Source organism: Delphinapterus leucas, chromosome 19 (genome assembly GCF_059928025.1).
Source record: "Delphinapterus leucas isolate spDelLeu-1000000601 "Yukka" chromosome 19, BTC_Dleu_Yukka2, whole genome shotgun sequence".
NCBI lineage: Eukaryota > Metazoa > Chordata > Mammalia > Artiodactyla > Monodontidae > Delphinapterus > Delphinapterus leucas.
In genome coordinates this window covers 32,658,733-32,680,179 of record NC_143147.1, presented here as the reverse complement: position 1 = coordinate 32,680,179, position 21,447 = coordinate 32,658,733, and the positions used below count along the sequence as shown (strand labels likewise).

At 38.8% G+C, this 21,447-nt stretch overlaps 1 protein-coding gene across 1 annotated transcript in view; it reads right to left on the bottom strand.

Moving 5' to 3' along the window:
• LOC111171398 (AP-2 complex subunit beta-like) overlaps positions 1-21,447 on the bottom strand; it is a 72,000-nt gene that overhangs the window by 43,788 nt on the left and 6,765 nt on the right. The window contains 4 exon segments of the mRNA XM_089900853.1: positions 6,985-7,230; positions 9,164-9,299; positions 12,428-12,533; positions 16,643-16,702. Coding sequence (XP_089756979.1) covers positions 6,985-7,230; positions 9,164-9,299; positions 12,428-12,533; positions 16,643-16,679 — 525 coding nt within the window. The 5' untranslated portion in view covers positions 16,680-16,702.

Here is a 21,447-nt window from a genome sequence, read left to right as displayed (position 1 = left end):
GATTTACAAAGAACTGGCATCTAGGCTACAAAGGAACATGTCCCATAGCATCAAAAGAAATTTTTTTTTAATTCATCTTGCCTCCCAATTATGGTAAATTCTGTTCTTTGGAAGACTGCAATGAAACATTCCTCCTCCCCATCCCACCCCTACCCCCTGTAGACCTAATATAATATGTATACTTTACAGATACAGATATTAAACACAAACACATACATACATACAGAAGTATGCGTGCACGTGCGTGTGTAAAATCACACTCAATACTAGACAAATTTTTCTCTGCCCTAACTACAGACTTCCCTTCAATCTGACAGTTCATTGTGGACCCTTGGAGTCTGCTGAATTTTTTTTTAACGTAAACAATTTGTGTTTTGACTTACTTTATACTATACCTAATAGAATTGGACAAAGAGATAAAAGACAATAATAGCTAAAACTTACTGAACACTTATTATGCCATTTACCTTCCCAGCAACTCTAAAGTAGTTGCTATCAAAATCCACCTATTACAGATAAGGAAACAGGCTTTAAAAATGAATTTATAAATAAGATTAGAGAAATTCAGTGACTTGCTTAGCCAACAAAGCTGGAAAGGGAAAATGCTTGAATACAAACTCAAGGCCTGGGGCTTCCCTGGTGGCGCACTGGTTGGCAGTCCGCCTGCCGATGCAGGGGACACGGGTTCGTGACCCGGTCCGGGAGGATCCCACATGCCGCGGAGCGGCTGGGCCAGTGAGCCATGGCCGCTGGGGCTGCGCATCCGGAGCCTGTGCTCCACAACGGGACCGCAACGGTAGAGGCCACAACAGTGAGAGGCCCGCGTACCGCAAAAAAAAAAAAAAAAAAAAAAAAAAGAAACAAACTCAAGGCCTGTATCTGATTCTAGTGTCTGAGTACTAATCACTCTGCCGCCTGCATTTATAGAAGTTCCAAGAACTGTGAACATCAAATGGGGGAAAGGGAAAGAAAAATCGGAGCTGGGGAGAATAATATAATCAAAACATTATTTCCAGGCAGATTTATACAAGGAGAAAAATGTATTCTCCTACTTTATATATTTCAGAGATAATCACATCCTAGCAGCACTTCAGAGGCAAGATTTACTATCCAGCTACAAAATCTGATTTATAAGCTATCCCTGTCTCATATGCAGCAATTCTGAGGACATAAATTTGACATTACTTTTTTTATTTTTATTTTTTGGCTGCGCCCTGCGGCTTGCAGGATCTTCTTCCCTGCAAGTGGAGTCTTAACCACTGGACCACCAGGGACGTCCCAGACCTCATTTTTTTTTTTTTTTTTTTTTAAAGGAGCAAGCTGGAGTGGTGGGTATGATTAAAATAAAAATGATCCTGTAAAAAAAGAACTCTAGAAGGAAATCTAGATATACATTGGCAGTGGAGTATCACAGACAGAAGCTTCTTTAGGAGAAATCTCTCACACGTTTCCCTGTCCCTTTGAATGATCTAATTTCACTCATTTTCATAGCCTCAGAACGCAAGAAAGATAGCACTCACAATATAGTGACTTCCTCCTATTAACTATATTTAGAAGACTTTCATTTCTAGCAATGACCTTCAAGGTCACACACTGTGAACAAACACTTCAATTTTCCCGCTCAATTTACAATCCTTTTGGCTGCTGCCCCTGAAGACTTGAGTCAATTGAACGCAGTAGAATAACTGACCAAAACTATTATAATGGAAAATAAAGGTGATTTGCATACTTTCATCCTCTTGAAAATCAGCAACAGTTCAGAATCTCACTTTCTTCTTTATGGAGTTGCCTCAAATAACACGTTAAAGCACAGGGCATTTATTCTAAGCATGTTTCAGTCATTATCATCTCCTTAAGAACAAAATGACTGGACTTCCCTGGTGGCGCAGTGGTTAAGAATCCACCTGCCAACGCAGGGGACACGGGTTCGATCCCTGGTCCGGGAAGACCCCACATGCCACGGAGCAACTAAGCCCATGCGCCACAACTACTGAGCCTGTGCTCTAGAGCCCTCGAGCCACAACTATTGAGCCCGTGTGCTGCAACTACTGAAGCCCACGCACCGCAACTACTGAGCCCACATGCCACAACTGCTGAAGCCCCCGTGCCTAGAGCCCATGCTCCGCAACAAGAGAAGCCACCGCAATGAGAAGCCCACGCACCGCAACGAAGAGTAGCCCCCGCTCGCCGCAACTAGAGAAAGCCTGCGTGCAGCAACGAAGACCTAACGCAGCCGATATAAATATATAAATAAAAATTTTAAAATGCATTATTAAAAAAAAAAAAGAATACAATGACTATACGGTACCAGTTAATTTTACAGTCATGCTTTAATCCAAGACACTGTCCGGACTGCCAACTAGTAATATGCTGACTACATGTGACATTCTGTAATGTTCCGTTTTTTTCCCCATCTTCTTTCCCAGCATGAGGAAGCTAAGTGAACACATCTACCTAGTGGAGTCAACACATCCCGTTACAGCAAGAGAGTCTGAATATCTGATAACAAGTAAGATTTAAAAATTAGACTCAATAAAACTCATTACTTAGTTAAGGGGCTTACATAAGTAGCTTAAGATGTGTTTTGATGAAATGTGAATATTCACAAAGCTAAAACACTACAAATAAATATCTACAAATGGACAAAAGGCACTCCTAAGAAGCCAAGAGTTACTTGGCCCACCAGCCCTAAAATCACACAAAAGCATGCTGCAAAATGAACAAAACAAAAAATTTATTATTACACCATTATCTCCCTTTTGAGAGTAAGTAATCCCCTGCCAAATTAGAGCCTTGAGATCATTTTAAAAGGGACACTAAGAAATGAATAAGCCGTGATCTTTCACTACACTACTGAATTACTATGTACAACAGATCCAGTTTTCAGGAAGTTGCCTACGAAAACTGCTTTAGGCATATCCTTGAACAATTATCTTTTAAAAGTAATCCTGCAATGATGTGTTAAGTAATACTGTAAATAGATTTACTTCATTTGTAGATAAGCTGCCCTCAGAATCACCCTAAAAAATAATGTCTGGCTTTAAATAATGTATACAAAAGAATTAAATATCTTTGGGGCTTCCCTGGTGACACAGTGGTTAAGAATCTGCCTGCCAATGCAGGGGACACGGGTTTGACCCCTGGTCCGGGAAGGTCCCACATGCCGGGGGGCAACTAAGCCCGTGGGACACAACTACTGAGCCTACGCTCTAGAACCTGCGTGCCATAACTACTGAAACCCGTGAGACCAGAGCCCGTGCTCTGCAACAGGAGAAGCCAATTCAATGAGAAACCCGCACATCGCAAGGAAGAGTAGCCCCTGCTCACCGCAACTAGAGAAGGCCCGCACACAGCAACGAAGACACAACACAGTGAAAAATAAATCAAATAAAATTATAAAAAATAATAAAAACAGCTTTATTTTAAAAAAGAATTAAATACCTTTAAAAAATAAATTTGCCGTTGAAATATTAACCCTTCTAAAATCATTAATAACCAGTACCACCACGATCACTATACAATAAAGAAACGTTTGTTATTATTAAGGGCTTACTCTATATCAGGTTCACTATTAAGTGCTTTGCAAGCCTTCTTTTATTTTTCACAACGATCCAATGATAGAGGCACTGTTTATAATCTCCATTTTGTAGACGAGGATACTGAGACGTTTAGGGAGACCACCAAGCTAAGAATGGCAGACCAGGATACAAATCCAAGTCTGGTTGGTTTCAGAGTCTGAGTTTTAACCCTCATGTGTTAGTACTGGAGCGAAAAAAAAAAAAAAAGTTCACAGTTACAAAGCACTTTTCTGTTTTTGAGATACTTTCATAAAGAGTGAGTCAACTCTTTATAAAAGGAAGTGATTAAACGCAATTTGGTATGCTGGATTGAATCCTGGAATAGCAAAAGGATATTTGTGTTGAAACAGGTGAAATAAAGTCTGTACTTCAGTTTATAGTGATATACCAACGCCAATTTCTTAGTTTTGACAAAGGTACCATGGTTATGTAAGATGTTAACATTAAGTAAAACTGTGTGAAGATAGGTATATGAGAACTTTCTGTACGGTCTTTGCAACTTTTCTCTAAATCTAAAAACCCGCCCCCAAAATGAGATTTAAAAAAAAAAAAAACCTAAGTTAGTAATAACTGATAAAACGAAAACTGATGATTAAAATTCCTAAGGTGAGAATACACATAAAAAGATCTCCACAAAGTTTATCATAAAGGAAAACAAAAATTGTTTCCTTCCTCTGCAAGAATTTAAAAACCGAAAAGCACTGAGATGGGCACTTGCCCTTATAACAGAGCAGCCTCCAATGATTCCACTTACTCAACACTCTGATCCTGCAGCAATTACCAGCAACTCATCTTTTAGTACCAAATACAACATTACTTACTTGGGGCATCCAGACACAGACTGAGTGAACATGTTACCTCCTACATCATTCTTACCCAGTGCCTACCACATACTGACACTCTCACACATGCCTAAAATTCTACCAGCTCTGGTACTCCTTTATGGACGCTGGGCATGAAGAGCATCACGCATTTCTAATTTCGCTTCTGTATAATATTTTGATTTTATAACTCTTCTTCTATTTATTGATATATATTTAGGGATAACAGAATTCATATAATTAAAATACTAAATTAAATGAGGTCATTAAGAGATGATTTAATGTTGCCCACGAGGACAACAAACATATTCTGACAAAAATCCTTCTCAAATTTACAAAGTGATCTAGAGAGACTTCAGTTTTTCAGCATTTATCATCTCAGACTGACAGCAAACCACCACAAACCTTCTAAAGCCTAACTAGAAATTACAATAATCAGAAAGTACGTCACGTTAGATCTGTTTCTCAAGAATAGCTGTCATTTATTAAGCATTTACTATATGTCAGGCATTATTTAAGTTTTTAAAACAAATTAGTCCTTCACGTTGTTGTAGGGGGCTCCCTGTGCACTGCAGGATGTTTAAAGTATCCTTGAACTCTACCTACTAGATGCCAGTAGCAACCTTCCCATCAGTTGTGACAACCAAAAGTGTTTCCTGACAATGCCAACTGTCTCCCAGGAAGCAAAATCGCCCCCAGTTGAGAACCACTGTCATAATCTCATGTGGCTTCTACATGCTGGCTAGCACATGGATAAAATACATACTTTTTCTGAGAAAAAAAAATGTTACTTTTCATAAAACAGCTTTCCAAAATAAGTTCATATTAAAAGAAGCTGGCAGTAACTAGAACCGTTGCTAAAGGCCATACCGGGCCAAGTTCTGAGAGCATGCTGCTTGTGCAGAAAAACCCTCAACAAACGAAACTATGTTTCTGGGGGTTTTTTTGTTTTGTTTTTTTAACTAATTCAGTAGTCTGTGCTTTGGCAGACAGGACAGAGCAATGGAAGAAGGGCATTCCCAGGGGCAGTTCTCGGAGAGACGGTAGAACTCAGAAGGCTTAGAAGACAAGATCAAAGGGGCTAAGACGCTGAGCCAAAGGATTTAGGAGACCTGAGCTCACAAACAAAAAGCAAAGTACATGTGGTGGGGCTGTCAAGAGAGTCTCTGGAGTGGCAGATTCTGGTGTAAACATTAACTGAAGTTGGAATACCTCAAAATGCCTCTAAGAGAGAAAAGGAAAACTGGAGTAAGGAGGGAAAATCCTAATGCATGGGCAAAAGCTAGAGAATTATCACTATCACCCAAAAGTGTATCTTTCTTGCAAATATCAATTTAGTGAGACAGAATTTTCAAAACTCTGATTATTTGTGAAGAAATCATAGCTATTTTCCTCTCGTGCCAAAGTGCTTCCTCATTCTGAATACGTTTACGTTCAAAATAATGGACTAATAAATCTGTGTCTGGAAATAAGTTTAGCTTTCATTCCCTCAGAAAGATTTTACCATATGAACCTGTATAGCTATCAAAGGGGTCAGAACCCTTTAAATTAATATTGTAGCAATAATGTTAACCTTTGCCTAATGTCTACTTCATAATCACGGCAGCAGCAGCCATCATTTCATGAACTCTCATAAGCCAGGCACTTTCACAGATGCTTTTTATGCAAGAGCTCAATTAATACTCCTAACGACTCTCTAAGTTGGTACCTCTCACTCTACAGAAGAGGAAACAGACTCAGGGAGGTTAACCTAGGACTTAACAGTGAGAATTTTTTTACTTCAAACTATCTTTTCTCTTTCAAATAGTATTTCACAGGAAGTCAGTTTTAACTAATGTTAACATATACACACTACTATATATGAGAGAGATAACCAACAAGGACCTACTGTATAGCACAGAGAACTATACTCAATATTTTATAATAACCTATGAGGAAAAAGAATTTTTAAAAATTTTTAATAAAAAATAAAAACACTGGGCTTCCCTGGTGGCGCAGTGGTTGAGAGTCCGCCTGCCGATGCAGGGGACACGGGTTCGTGCCCCGGTCCGGGAAGATCCCACATGCCGCGGAGCGGCTGGGACCGTGAGCCATGGCCGCTGAGCCTGCGCGTCTGGAGCCTGTGCTCCGCACCGGGAGAGGCCACAACGGTGAGAGGCCCACGTACCGCACACACACACACAAAAAAAATTAACCTAGAAAAATTAAAAAACAGAAAAGCAACAGGATTTACTGTATAACACGGGGACAATATTCAATATCTTGTAATAATCTATAATGGAAAATAGTCTGAAAATACATATATATAAAAAACAGAATCACTTTGCTGTACGTGTGAAACAAACACAATATTGTAAATCAACTATACTTCAATTAAAAAAAAAACCACCCTTGTATTTTAGTACTTGGTTTTCAGCTCAGAAACATATAGGGTGTGAGACAGACAATCTGTGGGACACACAGAAGTCATGCTTCACATAGCTAACCTATGGCTCAATGTCCCAAAGATAAAATTTATTTTAAACATGCTTTTTAAAGGGACCCATTTTAAGTACTGCTCTCTTATAAACGCAGAAACATATTACCATTGGATTTGAATCTGCTATGAGATCCCGCAGAGAGTCCAGAAATCCCTGCTCTTCCACCATTTGGGCATTGATGTCATGGAGTTTTGCCACACAGACTGCTGCTGTCTTCCGAACACAGGGATCTTCATCCTTTAAGCACTTGCGGAGGGGCTCACAGAGATCTTCTGTAATCTTGTCCACCTGGATGCACCCCATGGTTCTGACTGCCAAGGCCCAAATCAGAGGATTGGGATCTTCACAGTCCTAGAAAAAACAATCATTGACAACTACAGGTGTACATAAACCAGAAAACTAAACAGTCTGGTTTATATAAGCAATGAAAGAATATTTAATTAATGTAGGCTTCCAGTTTCATTCCACATCAGAACCCACATCTCCCACACGATTCCTTTCCTAAGTACAACAGTTGCCTATTTAAGAGTTTAGGCTAGGAATTCATTTAACTGCTTTACATACACAATGAAGAAATGCCCTATAGGATTCATTCCAGAGCTGGGCAGAAGCTTAGATAGCTGGTGTTACCATCCCCATGGCCATTGTTGGACCTGCATTAAAAGCAGAAAAGGGCTTTGGGCTTGTATGCTGGTACAGGATAAAATCAGAAATTGGGGCTTCTCTGGTGGCGCAGTGGTTGAGAGTCCGCCTGCCGATGCAGGGGACACAGGTTCGTGCCCCAGTCCGGGAAGATCCCACATGCCGCGGAGCGGCTGGGCCCGTGAGCCATGGCCGCTGAGCCTGCGTGTCCGGAGCCTGTGCTCTGCAATGGGAGAGGCCACAGCGATGAGAGGCCCGCGTACCGCAAAAAAAAACAAAACAACAACAACAAAAAATCAGGAATTGGAAAGATATGTCCCACTCCACAAATATTAAGCAGAGAGAAAAGAGGGCTGGATATCTGGGGCCTACAGCCAAGAAAGCAAAGGAGAATCTAGAAGCTGGTTTGGGCCCATCGTAAGTTCCTTGCGCGAAGCAGCAGAGAGGGCCCTCTGAAATCCTGATTAACATACATTCTCCTTTCCTAGCAAGTGCCTCCAAATACAGTACAAATAGAACACTTACCAAGAAGGAACATCCCTTAAATTGCCCTATATTAAAAAATTTCTTTAAACATTATAAACCTATGCTCATGCTAACTTCCAAAAAATGTAAACTAAATTCTTTCCAATGATATCATCCACCTATGAATCACCAGACAGAAAGAATGAAATGTTATAATGATCCTGTACATTGTAGCTAAACACAGAAAAAGAACAAAAATTCCATGAGGAGGAAGAAAGCATGTTTATTTTCCAAAACAATTTAATAGAAGCTAATTTTAGAAATGCTGTCTGATTTTTGCTTTTAATGTAGACTAAATTCCAGGCAGAGGAAAAAGAAGTAAACAAAACAAAACAAAACAAAAACCCTAATAAGAACAACCTTATTACTGTGTTCATCAAATCTAATGATAGAATTCTGACTGGATATCCAATAATATTAAGGACTTGCTTTAATGATCAGCTGATTAAATGGTTTTTTTCATTCTTAAGATGTTTGGGATTTGCTTTAAAATCATCCAGTAGGAGAGGAGGTGGGGGTCAGGAAAGCATGTATGGAGAGTTTAAGTTAAACAAAACTGGCCATAGGTTGGTAACTACTGAAACTACAAGGTAGATATTTAGGAATTTATTATACTATTCCCTCAACCTGAATATGTTTGAAAATTTCCACAATAACAAAAAAGTTAATCAACTATTGTAAGACCTATTCAATAAAACAAAATTAAAAGGCAGCTCCTGTAGTTTCCACTACGTCTGAACCATAAGCATAATTTCTACAAAGATAAAAGAGGTAAAACCCCAGGTTACTGACACTACAATGATATGCCCAACCTTTGTCAGCCTTGGAAGATAAAACAGTGAGGTTTCACCTGGCTTTCTTCTCCCACCTGGCAAGGATGCACCAAGCCCAGCTGACAGAAGGCGCACCGTATGGTCTGAACTGGATGACAAACTCTGGCATACAGAATGCTTAAATCATGAATATTCCTACTCAATGGCCAATACTTCTCTAGAGGCCCTCTTTTGGAACAGAGGTTGCTTATTTGCAATGCAGACACTAACCGTATCAAGAGACACTTCTGAAAAGGTTTTCTGAGGTAGAAGAGACTGTTCTTGAGTCCCTGGGAAAAAGTTACCTTCACAAAGCTGTTGACATCCATGATGGCCATGTCTGGCTGACTCTTGGCATAGTTCATCAAGTAGAGATACACGAGCTTCTTTAGTTCCAGGTTGTCAGTCTGCATACAATTCACTACATCTGGAAAGAGACAGCTGAGAAAAGAGGAAGGGAAAGCGAACAGATGTTGGTGCCCGGCTGTTGGACAGAACACAAAGAAACAGCCTTAATTTAAAAAGTGATTCGATGTGAGCACAAATGTCCACTAGTGATAATACTTACCACAGAAATGAATTACTAAAGAATTTATAATAATGGTCCCAAGGTGTCTAAAAATAGATTTTTAAAAAACTTTTTACTATGAAAATTTTCAGATTAGAGACAGCAGTTTAATGAACCCATGTATCCATCACCCAGCTGCAAACAAATATTGATACATACCCAATCTTGTTTCATACACAAACTCAACCCACTCGCCTTCCCCCAGTCCCTACCCCATCTAGTTGCTCTAAACAATTTCTAAACAAATCCTGCACATACATTTCATATATAATATTTTAGTGTATATCTTTACAAACTTTTTAAAAAAATCACTATGTCACACAAAAAAATTAACCATAATTTTTCATATCAATTCTTTGCAGTTCAAAGCACTACAGTTGTTATGCTTTTTAATGCACATATTCTTCCATCCCTGACCAGTGGGAACTTATTTGATTAGTTTCCTTATTAAAACAGTTCTCAGATAATTAGGACCTTTGTTCAAAATTTTAACCATTTTCAGAAAATGAAACAGTTCTAAACGTGTGTGCCATGTACACATTTAGATTCTATTGTATATATACACCCATGAAGGAAGTGACCAGTAACAGGTATTGGGACTCAGACCCTAGGTTAGAATCCTGGCTACATTACCACTAGCTGTATGACTTTGGGATTATTCTTTAGCCTCTCCAAGTATACACTGCTTGATCTCTAACATGGAATAACTTCTGATTCAGAATAACCTCTAGTTCAGAAGACATGAGGACTATAACAAACATTGTAAGTAAAAGCATCTGTCCCTGTGCCTGACACAGAATGCACTTAAATTTAAACTTCCCTTTTCTTAATGACATTAGGAAGGTCATCATTAGCCTCAGGACCTTCTCAGATGTTTGAGTTCCTACACCTTACATCCACCACTAGATGCTGGAATTTACTTGGCATTCTTGCACTCATCCATTTCTTACCAGCAGCATTTGACCCAACTAATAAAAGGAAAATCAATGCATTTCATATTAACATAAATATTTTAAAGTAAAAATCTACTTATTTTTTTAAATTAAGATGACATTGTTTTAATTTTTGCCAATCTCTTTAATGTCTACTTTAAACAAAAACAGCTGGATTCTCACACATGCTCCTGCATTCAACCTGTGGTAGAATGTTGTTTAGCTGAAGTGTAAGAAGAAAATCCAATTTGCATACACGTATATAAATTGGAAAATGGAGGAGTATTTTAATAGCTTTTTCATATAACTGGATGTTCTCCTTTGATACATTAAAGCTAGACAAATGGTTGTTTTTCTTTTTGTTTTTAGTCCACAAATGGTAGTTTCTTAAAAGTTAGGTACAATATGGAATCTGAAACCATATCAATAAACTTTCTGTACTTGGTTGCATTAAATTCCATTCATTTACCACTTATTTTGAATGGATATTTTACCCATGCATAATTTTGTGATGTATGCACTGGTCATTTGGAAAATACTGGTTCAATGAGTTATGCAGATCTTCTCTATGGTGGCATATTTCATTATACACCAGCAAATAATCACAGTCATTAATTTCACCACCAATCTCATCAGAAAAATCTCTAAGTATTGGGAAGCTATCAAGCTCACGATGGGAGATACAAGTTTTCCAACACTCTAATTTTTACTTTAAAGTCGAAATTTATCTACTGTCAAATTTTTTCCCTTGAAGTGACAGGTTCACTTTGTTCATTTTTTATAAAATGTCTCCCAAATACTGAAGTATGATTAACTATAGTTCTGTCTGTCAATCTTTCTTTCACAAAGAAATGGTGTTCCCAAGTCAAACAATTGTGAAAGGGCTTTTTTTCAAGTCAATCGTCACACTTCGCTATGCAGAAGTACTTTATGCCTAATTCCTATTTCATCACACAGAATATTAAAAAGACCTGAACTCAAGGTTCAAGGTTTACTGAAATAAATTTTTAGTGCTTCATGCAGGACAGTCCTAAGTGAAACTACCCTTTTTTCCTGCAAGCACATGATGGTGAAGAATACAATGACTACTTTTACAGTTTGGCACCACTGCCTTAATTCACACTAAGGCACCAGCCATGCAAATGTCAACACAGTGAAAAGGGTAAATAACACCTAAGTATTATTACAAGAATAGCTTTGACTTCATGGATTTCATGGAAAGGATCTTGGGAATCCTCAGGGGCCTGCAGACAATCCTTATTTATTTCCAAATGGCCTTCCTAAATTACAGGAAAAAAGGGAGGAAAAAAAAAAAGACCCTTTGGATTTTGTTACCACTGATTTTCATCTTGAATTCGGCAATTAAAGGCAGAGTTGTAAAGTTGAGGGCACTGGCTTGAGCCAATTGAAGTACACATGGGCTTCTGCTTCTCAGTATATTTTTATCATCTTCTAAAACTACCTCAGCAACAGATTTGTAACTGTGTCAGCTCTCAGGAGGTTTTATGCTAGATCTGTATGCAAGTGAAATCAAACTCGTTTCACTCAAAAAAAAACAAACAAAAAGAACTAAGTCACAGAGTTAATATAAAAGCAACTACACTTCCTGATGTTTCCAGTGGGACAAACTCATTCTTATACGTTCTGACTGTAATAGCTTTAAATAAAAAGCAGTCTGGTGGCGCAGTGGTTGAGAATCTGCCTGCCAAGGCAGGGGACACGGGTTCGAGCCCTGGTCTGGGAAGATCCCACATGTCGCGGAGCAACTGGGCCCATGCGTCACAACTACTGAGCCTGCGCGTCTGGAGCCTGTGCTCCGCAACAAGGCAGCACGCGAGAGTAAGAGGCCCGCGCACCGTGGTGAAGAGTGGCCCCCGCTTGCCACAACTAGAGAAAGCCCTCGCACAGAAACGAAGACCCAACACAGCCATAAATAAATAAATAAATAAATAAATAAATTTAAATCATGTGGGCTTCTAAGAAGACCTCTGCTTAAAAAAAAAAAAAAAAGCAGTAAAAGCCATAGAGTAAGAGTCTAAAATGAGCAAAGCAGAAGAGACTACCCTTACCTAACATCTTTCCCCACAGTCATAGCAGCAATCACTTTCTTCACAGCCTCCTTCCTCTTTTCTTTCTTTTCATTGTTGAGTTCAGCCTTTAATTCAAAGATTTCTCCTAAAAGACAACAAACGGGTGAGGTCCCAGGATCAGAGAACTAGAGCAGAACACTGTACTATATAGCAAGTAACACAACAGATGACCGGTGGCAGGGCTGCAACTGAAAGAAGATTATTTAAAAATTATAGGATAGGTACAGTTCAAATCCCTAGAATATTAACCAACCCATTGATAAGGATGCTATTTTGGGGTTATCGCCAGAGAGGAAGGTGTAAGCCAGATCTCAGGAAGCACAGAAGTGGGAAAAAGGAAAGATATCTCATGATATCTTACTACGATGGGGAGAGAACGGCATCTGAGTGATGATCTCCCGTCAGAATTTCAAAGTCCTGGGAAAAAAATAAATGCAGGCAGCAAACAGGTTCACAAATCAATGTTTTCAAACCAGAAGAGACTCCTCATTCACCTACTCTCAACTCCACAAACAACTGAGGCTCAAAGGTCACTAAGTGAGCGAGTGACAGAGCTGGCCTTAGAACTGTTTCTCCCGACTCTTTAATCCAGTGTTTCTCAACGTTGGTTACACACTATTACCCGGGAAGTATCTAGAAATGCCAATGCTCAGGCTCCACTCTGGACCAAATAAATCAGAATGTCAAGGAGTAGAACTCCTACGTTCATATTTTTTAAAGTTTCCTCAAGTGATTCTAATGTATAATCAGGGTTGAGAATCACTGCTCTAATTAGTACTTTAAGATGATAATGGGCTTTAAGGCCCTATCCTGTTCAATCAATCTAAGAACAGAAATAATAATCCTGAAGCTTCAAGAATGGTACAAACCAGAGTCATTTCTAAAGGTATAATCTTAAATGACTGACTGCTCAGGCCCTGCACCGTGAAATGCCAGGACTGTCACCACTATTTTAAGGCCCGGCTCACCTATCTTCAGAAAGCTGGAGCTGAAATAAGAAAAAAGGTTAACCACCCTCAACTGGTTTTAAAAGAAAGGAGAAAATATACTATAAGACCACGAAAAAGAAGTTGACTATTGTCACGTCAACTTTCAATCCACAGAATTGCCTCATTTTCTTCCACCTTTGTGACTGTTCTTGATGTTCACTTTAACCTCGTTCACCAGTATAGAAATAGTGGGGGCAGCAAACTAGGTGATCTGCTGAAGCCTCTAAATGGGAAGGATGAACTGGCAAGAAGCACAGAAGTTGAGCACTAAAAAAGCCTGTTACATCAAAATCCATCGCTAACAAAGCAAACAAACTGTTACAAAAATCACCCTTTTATTTGACAGCTGCAAAAATAGCACAGACAGAAAAGCTGGGCCCTTTAAAGAGTCACTCTCCTCTTCTCCAAGTCCTCTGCTGCCAAATCCAGCTCTTAGGGTTCCCATCATTTACTTCTGAAAACAGTAAAGGACAAGCAGCACGGTTTCAGAAAATCTGAATTGTGAATAGCAGCAGGAGCTGAAGAATCAAAACAGGATATAACTGAAATTATTCCAACTCCAACAGCATACATTTAAAGAATATGCTCCAGTGGCAGTTCTGGTGGGTGTTACAGGAAGTAAAAGGAACACAGTCTATCCATTTTTTAAAATGTGGTATTTACCCAGCCATGATTCATCTGTAAGTCTCAAACCTTTATAAAAATCCCTGAATTAAAAAAAGGTTACCAGGACCCATTATAAGTGAAGGTTTGAAAAATCAGGTGAGTTTTAAAATTACATCTTTTTGTGTTATTATAGAAACATCTTGGTCATCAAAGCACACAAAATGTTAACAGAAGAAATAAATACATTTCAGAATGATAAGAGAGTAAGAAAAAAAGCTGAAAAATGAATGACAAGGGGCTAAAGGCTTTTGTACGCTATAAGCAGTAAAAACAGCAAGAAGTTGGGTGGAGCCAAGGAGGAGCACGGAGGCAAGGTATCTCATACATACTACAGCTTTATTAAATTCTTATCTTTCCCCCCTCCTTTTCCCCTGAATCAAATCTACCAAGCATTGCTAGCAGCTAGCAAGAGTTCTCAATCTCGGCTACACATCAGAAAATTCTGGGGAGCTTTTAAAAAAAACCCACGTCTAGGCCATATCCCACACCAAAGAAATCAGGATATCTGCAGGGGCAGGACTGGACATCACCTATTGTCTTTTACTTCACTGGGCAATTCCAATGTGCAGGCAAGGCTGAAAGCCATGGACTAGTAGCTAATGTAATTAAGCAACTCTCTATGGCGTTTTCTGTATTATAATAGAAGTTTACCCTTAAATAACTCCAAACGACAGAAATATGCTTGTGCTTTCTAGAAAATTTTCTGGTGCTCCAGGCCACTATGTGTGCCCTCCCATTTTCTTTTTCTTTTGAAATCATTTTAGTCTTAAAGTTGCAAAATTCCCCATCTGCTAACATTATGCCACATTTGCTTTATCATACTTTTTATATATTTATACATTTTTTTCTGATTCATTGAATAAGTAAACTGTAGACATCATGTCTCTTTAGCTCTAAATATGTCAGTGTATAACTTCTAAGAACAAGGAATTATGTTACATAGCTATAATACAATGATGAAAATCAGGAAGTTTAACAGTGATATACTGTCATTATCTAATCTATAAACCTTATTCAAAGATCTTGATAAAGTCTTTTAGAGTAATTTTACCCCCATCCTCCTTGGGCCAGGATCCAATGCAGGATCATGCATTACACTTACTGTCATGTCTCTTTAGTCCTCTTTAATCAGAAACAGCTGGTCAGCCTTTGTCTTTCATGATAATGACATTTTTAAAAAGTACAGGCCAGTCATTTTATAGAACACCCTCAGCTGTCATGGGTGTTCCCTCATGATTACACTGAGATTATGCCTTTTGGCAGCCATAATTCAGAAATGATGGTACGAAATCATCATGTGTGGAAGGATAAGAAAATATCAAATTTCCATGCATTGTTTTGCATAATCATTTTTTGTTAAAAGTTTAAAAAATCATATGTATTAATACATGCATAGAAAAGACTGAGGATACATACTGAGTTCCCATCAGGAACAGGAATAGGGAGGGAGGGAACTTTCATTTTTACTTTTTATTGCTGTATTGCTTTAGTAGTACTCCTTGTAATAAAACGTTTATTTCCAAGTAAAAAATAAAAGAATTTGGTGCAACCACTATGGAAAACAGTATGGAGGTTCCTTAAAAAACTAGAGTTACCATATGATCCAACAAACCCACTCTTGGGTATATATCCAGAGAAAATTCTAATTCGAAAAGATACATGCACCCCAACGTTCACGGCAGCACTATTTACAATAGTCAGGACATGGAAGCAACCTAAGTGTCCATCCACAGATGAATGGATAAAGAAGATATGGTTTATATATACTATGGAGTATTATTCAGCCATAAAAAAGAATGAAATACTGCCATTTTCAGGAACATGGATGGACCCAGAGATTACCATACTAAGTGAAGTAAGTCAGACAAAGAAAGACAAATATATGGTATCACTTATATGTGGAATCTAAAAAATGATACAAATGGACTTATTTACAAAACAGAAACACTCACAGACACAGAAAATAAACTTATGGTTACCAAACAGGAGGGGAGGAAGGGATAAATCAGGACCTTGGGATTAGCAGATACAAACTAGTATATATTAAATAAACGACAAGGTCCTACTGTATAGCACAGGGAACTATATTCAATATCTTGTAATAACCTATAATGGGAAAGAATCTGAAAAAGAATATATATATGTATACACACACACACACACACCCCTGAATCACTTTGCTGTGCACCAGAGATGAACACAACATTGTAAACCAATTACACTCAATTTTTTTAAAAAAGAGAAAATAAATGTGCTTCTTCCTTTTACCCTCCTCACATCTATCAATCTTCAATGAATCAATCTTGGATCTCTTCCTTTCACTAAAACCTTCAAGTCAAAATGATGTGCACCACAGCCGTATCTTTAAAAACCCATACTTTAATAATTTACTCAATACACTTTTCTGTAGGATATCCCCAATGAGATGGTCCAAGACATACATGTCTGAAGAGGTCAGGAGCATTCTACTTGGAACAACCTTACACCACAACTTTTGAAGAATCTTCAAAAAAGGCTGTGATCAGGTTCTCATACTTACCTTTTTTATTGGTTGTGAAGTACTTGGAGTCAGTCATGGTTGTGGATCTTTAATGTGCACCTACAGCAAGAGAAGAGAATTCCTTTAACCAAGTTATTTACGTCCAGCAAGGCATACGTCCAGCAAGGCATTGAATATACAAGAATTTCTGCATTCAGAAAGTATCTTCATCCTTACCACCATCACTGGTGATCCAAAGGGATGCAAGGATAATTAAGAATGTAATCCTTGCCTCAAAAGCTAATTGGAACAAAATCCAAAGGCCTAATGGAATAGAGTGATAATCTGAACCTATCATAGTTTTATGATTTTATCCACAATTATCTCCTCAGAGCCTCCAAGACCTAAAGCTACATCTTTTTACAAATACATCTTCAGTTAGTCACTCCAATATTTAAAATAAGGAAAAGTTTGTTTCAAAAGATCTCCCCATTACTTTCCGTTAAAGCAAATCTGATTTACTTCCCTGCCTCAAGATGGAGTCACTCTAAGACATATATTCTGAAACAGAGTAAAACTGAAAGAGAAAAAAATTTTATCAACCTCTTCACCATTACATGCAACTGTCAATAAAAGGAATTTCTTTCAGAAAAAAAAGAAAGGCCTAGATTAGTAGGACAATACTCTTTCATGACAAACACCTAGAGAGGCAAACATCTAGAGAGGTGTTATGCATGGATTTTTTTTTAAATTATGGTTTTCATATTTCCAACAACCTACAATTCCCCCGAGTATTCCCCAAAATAAAAAATATGCAAAAAAATGAGTTATTTGTTCAGTCACACTGAGTGCTAAAGAGGATCAGAACTGGTGTTAAAACTTAAAAGAACATGGATCCCAGCTTCAATTTAACTTTTCTGTTCCAATTTCCAGAATTAATCCAGTTGACATAATAAGGCTCCATTGGTAAAACGAAAACAGCATGGACTGATCACATTTCTCCCCAAATAATGAGACAATGTTTTCTGATTTGAGAAACCCTAAGATTTTGTCCAATGTACTTGACTTCTTTAAATACATTAAAACTTTCTTTTAATAATATTCCTGCTGCACTCAAAAATGAGTATCTTCTGGGATTTCCCTGGTGGCACAGTGGTTAAGACTCTGCGCTCCCAAAGCAGGTGGCCCAGGTTCAATCCCTGGTCCGACTAGATCCCACATGCGTGCCGCAACTAAGAGTTTGCATGACACAACTAAGGAGCCAGCGAGCCTCAACTAAGGAGCCCACCTGCCACAACTAAGACCCGACACAACCAAATAAATAAATTTTTAAAAAAATGATTATCTTCTTACTGACCACCATCATTAATAATACTTATCACCAAATTTTGGACAGATGCCCTGGCACCTACTCATTATTTTCTGGTCAAAACAACATGAGTGATAATATATTTGGCAAACTTGAGCGATAATACCTCCACAAACAATGGTAATTATGGATCTGAGAAAAAAGACCTAAGCACTCAACAAATCAATGCAATTAAGGAAAAAAGCCAGAAAATCATAAAATAATGAAAAATGGTTGGCTCAAGTTTGTTCTCTAAAATGTACTACTTGGACTATTTAAGGGAAATTAGACTCATCTGTTATCTTTCCAAGGAGCTACTTAATGTTTATAGTACTGATCCTTATACAATAGTGCTTTTAGGTTGTACAAGAATTTCACTGAATTTACCTTGTTAAAAGAAGTGAGCTAGAACTCACACAAATCATTATAGAATACAGAAATTTCTGATTTGACACTATTTGTTATAACTTAAAGTGAGCCTGTAACAGAAGCTTGCCTTATGTAGTATTTTCACAATGTCTTTTCTAGCTAAAATTCAAAGAATTATAATCTTTTAATCCATTTAATCACTTAATCCATTCACAGTGTGAACTAAACATGAAGTAGGCAAACTGAAGAAAGGAGTCCTTCACATAAAAGACCTGGAATAGGGACTTCCCTGGTGGTGCAGTGGTTAAGGATCCGCCTGCCAATGCAGGGAATGTGGGTTTGAGCCCTGGTCCAGGAAGATTCCATATGCCACGGAGCAATTAAGCCCGTGTGCCACAACTACTGAGCCTGTGAGCCACAACTACTGAGCCCACATGCCACAACTACTGAAGCCCACAAGCCTAGAGCCCGTGCTCCGCAACAAGAGAAGCCACTGCAATGAGAAGCCCACACACACCGCAACTAGAGAAAGCCCACGCACAACAACGAAGACCCAACACAGCCATAAATTAATTAATTAATTAATTAATAAAAAAAAAAGACCTGGAATAAATGTGAAGTTATCATCTAAGAACTTATATATACAAAGAGGAAAACCAGTTTACAGAAATGATTACAGTACTAGAGCCTGACAGGAGGGCCACAGCTCAAGGCCATTATGGTCTATCCAGGATGTTGTTACACCACTCTAATCCTTTGGGATCATCAAAAGTTAAAACTTGCTTAACATTTAAAGACAAAAGCTGCTTGGAATTTCTGTTTCTTTGAAAAAGGGCCCAAAAATCGTTCTGTTTTCTAAAGCTCTCATACACATTCACATATATTAAATTTTTAACAGAAAATTTCAGCATAATCTGTTAAACATTAAATGAACCTCGTCTTAAATCGTACCTTTATTAGTGACCCACACATTTCATCACGTCCCCTAACAAATTTCATCATCGAGGAATAGATTTCTGTCCTTTTACATTGTGAGCACTAAGTTCTTAACTAGAGAATAATGTACCAGCCCACAAAATTTCAGGGAAGAGGAGAGAATCAAGTACATGATCTTAGACCCTAAATTAAGAACCCCTGCTTTTCAAGAGAAAGGAGAAACACACCACTCTCTTATCTCGCACTGTCCTACACAACAGTAATGAAATATCCCTTACACATATTGGCAGAGCAACATTTTATCATGTCAGTTCCTGACTTAAGCCAAAAGAAACTCCCCCAAAATAAAAATAAACCAGCCTAAACAAAAAAAAAAATGAGAAGAGTCGGGGTTGCACAACACTGGGAATGTACCAAATGCCACCAAACTGCTCACTCTAAAATGGTTAATTTTATGTTATGTGAATTTCACCTCAAAAAATTGCATATGTATGCATTTTCTGGCTGCGTTGAGTCTTCGTTGCTGCACGTGGGCTTTCTCCAGTTGTGGCGAGCGGGGGCTACTCTGCGTTGCTGTGCGTGGGCTTCATTAGTTGCAGGATGCAGGCTCAGCAGTTGCAGCACATGGGCCCCAGAGCACGTGGGCTTCAACAGCTGCAACGCGTGGGGTCAGTAGTTGTGGCACACGGGCTTAGTTTCTCCGTGGCGTGTGGAATCTTCCCAGACCAGGGATCAAACCCCATGTCCCCTGCATTGGCAGGCAGATTCTTAACCACTGCACCACCAGGGAAGTGTCCGTATATATTTTTAAATGAGACACTGTTTTTTTGTTTTTGTTGTTGTTGTTGTTGTTTTAATGAGACACTCTTAATCACACACCAGAGACGAATATGGTCAGATTCTCTAAAACATAGGATGGTGAAAACTGTTGTCTGGGGCTTCCCTGGTGGCGCAGTGGTTGAGAGTCCGCCTGCCGATGCAGGCGACACGGGTTCGTGCCCCGGTCCGGGAAGATCCCACATGCCGCGGAGCGGCTGGGCCCGTGAGCCATGGCCGCTGAGACTGCGCATCCGGAGCCTGTGCTCCGCAACGGGAGAGGCCACAACAGTGAGAGGTCCGTGTACCGCCAAAAAAAAGAACAAAAAAAACTGTTGTCTGCTTTAGAAGCCAAAGAAAAAGCAGCCAAGATAGAGTTCAAAGAATAAGTCAAGTATTTGCTGAAGAGCCTCAAAAATCAAGTTCCTTCTGGGAGCTGGGGGAGAATTTATTCCTCAGGAGAGTCCCAGGGCAAAGCCAAGACATCATGGAGCTGGAATTCACACTACCTTTTTACCAGATCAAACTAGAGAAGTCACCGGCTGTTCTGAGGACCTGAGGTATGACCTCAGGACATTGTTAAAAGATAATAATAATAATGCTGCCACAGTCAAAAGCACAATCACTCTAACTTTCCTAGCCCAGAGTATGATGTCACTGCATTTCAGAAAAGGTCTCCCTGTACAGGATTATACATCTAGATTTAACATAACCTAGTTTCTACTAAATATAGCTTGTAAAAGTCCCTTCTCAACTATTCCTCCCTCCTTCCGGTGCCCGTAAAGAGAATAAGGCCATAAAAAAATTAATAGGGTCTTAATTTCAAATGGCTCTCTGGGAAATGGCAGCTAAATTAGAGCTGGCGAGGCCACTAAATCCCCTCTTCGCATAAAGTAAGACTTTACACAGTTGGTGCTAGTAGGGAAAAAGTGAACAGCTGACCAAATTATAAAGCAGAAAGGTCATCTCAGCAATCTTTCATTACAAGGGTGACAGGTGCTAATCAGATATTTCAATAATGCAAAGACAATGGCATCTTCAGGTATCATTTATTGGCTGAGAAATGACAGCAGACAACTCATTACAACAGACACACCTGCAATTTCCATTTAAAAATGACCACAAAATAATCTGTTAATATTATCCGGTAAGAAAAAAGCTCAAAAGTTTTACATCCAATTCTTAACTGAAATAAACTCTGGAAAACTTACGCCTGGAAGGAGAGAAAAGAAGGAAGAAAGGAAAATGCGTCCTACCTGATTCATTCCCTGTTCAGCTTGGTTCGTAATATTTTAAAATACGGGTGTGTTAAAGAAGAAAAAGAAAAGATGGAAGAACTGGACTTTCTTGAGTCTCTTAAGTCACAGAACGTTAGCTTTGTATTACCTTTACCACC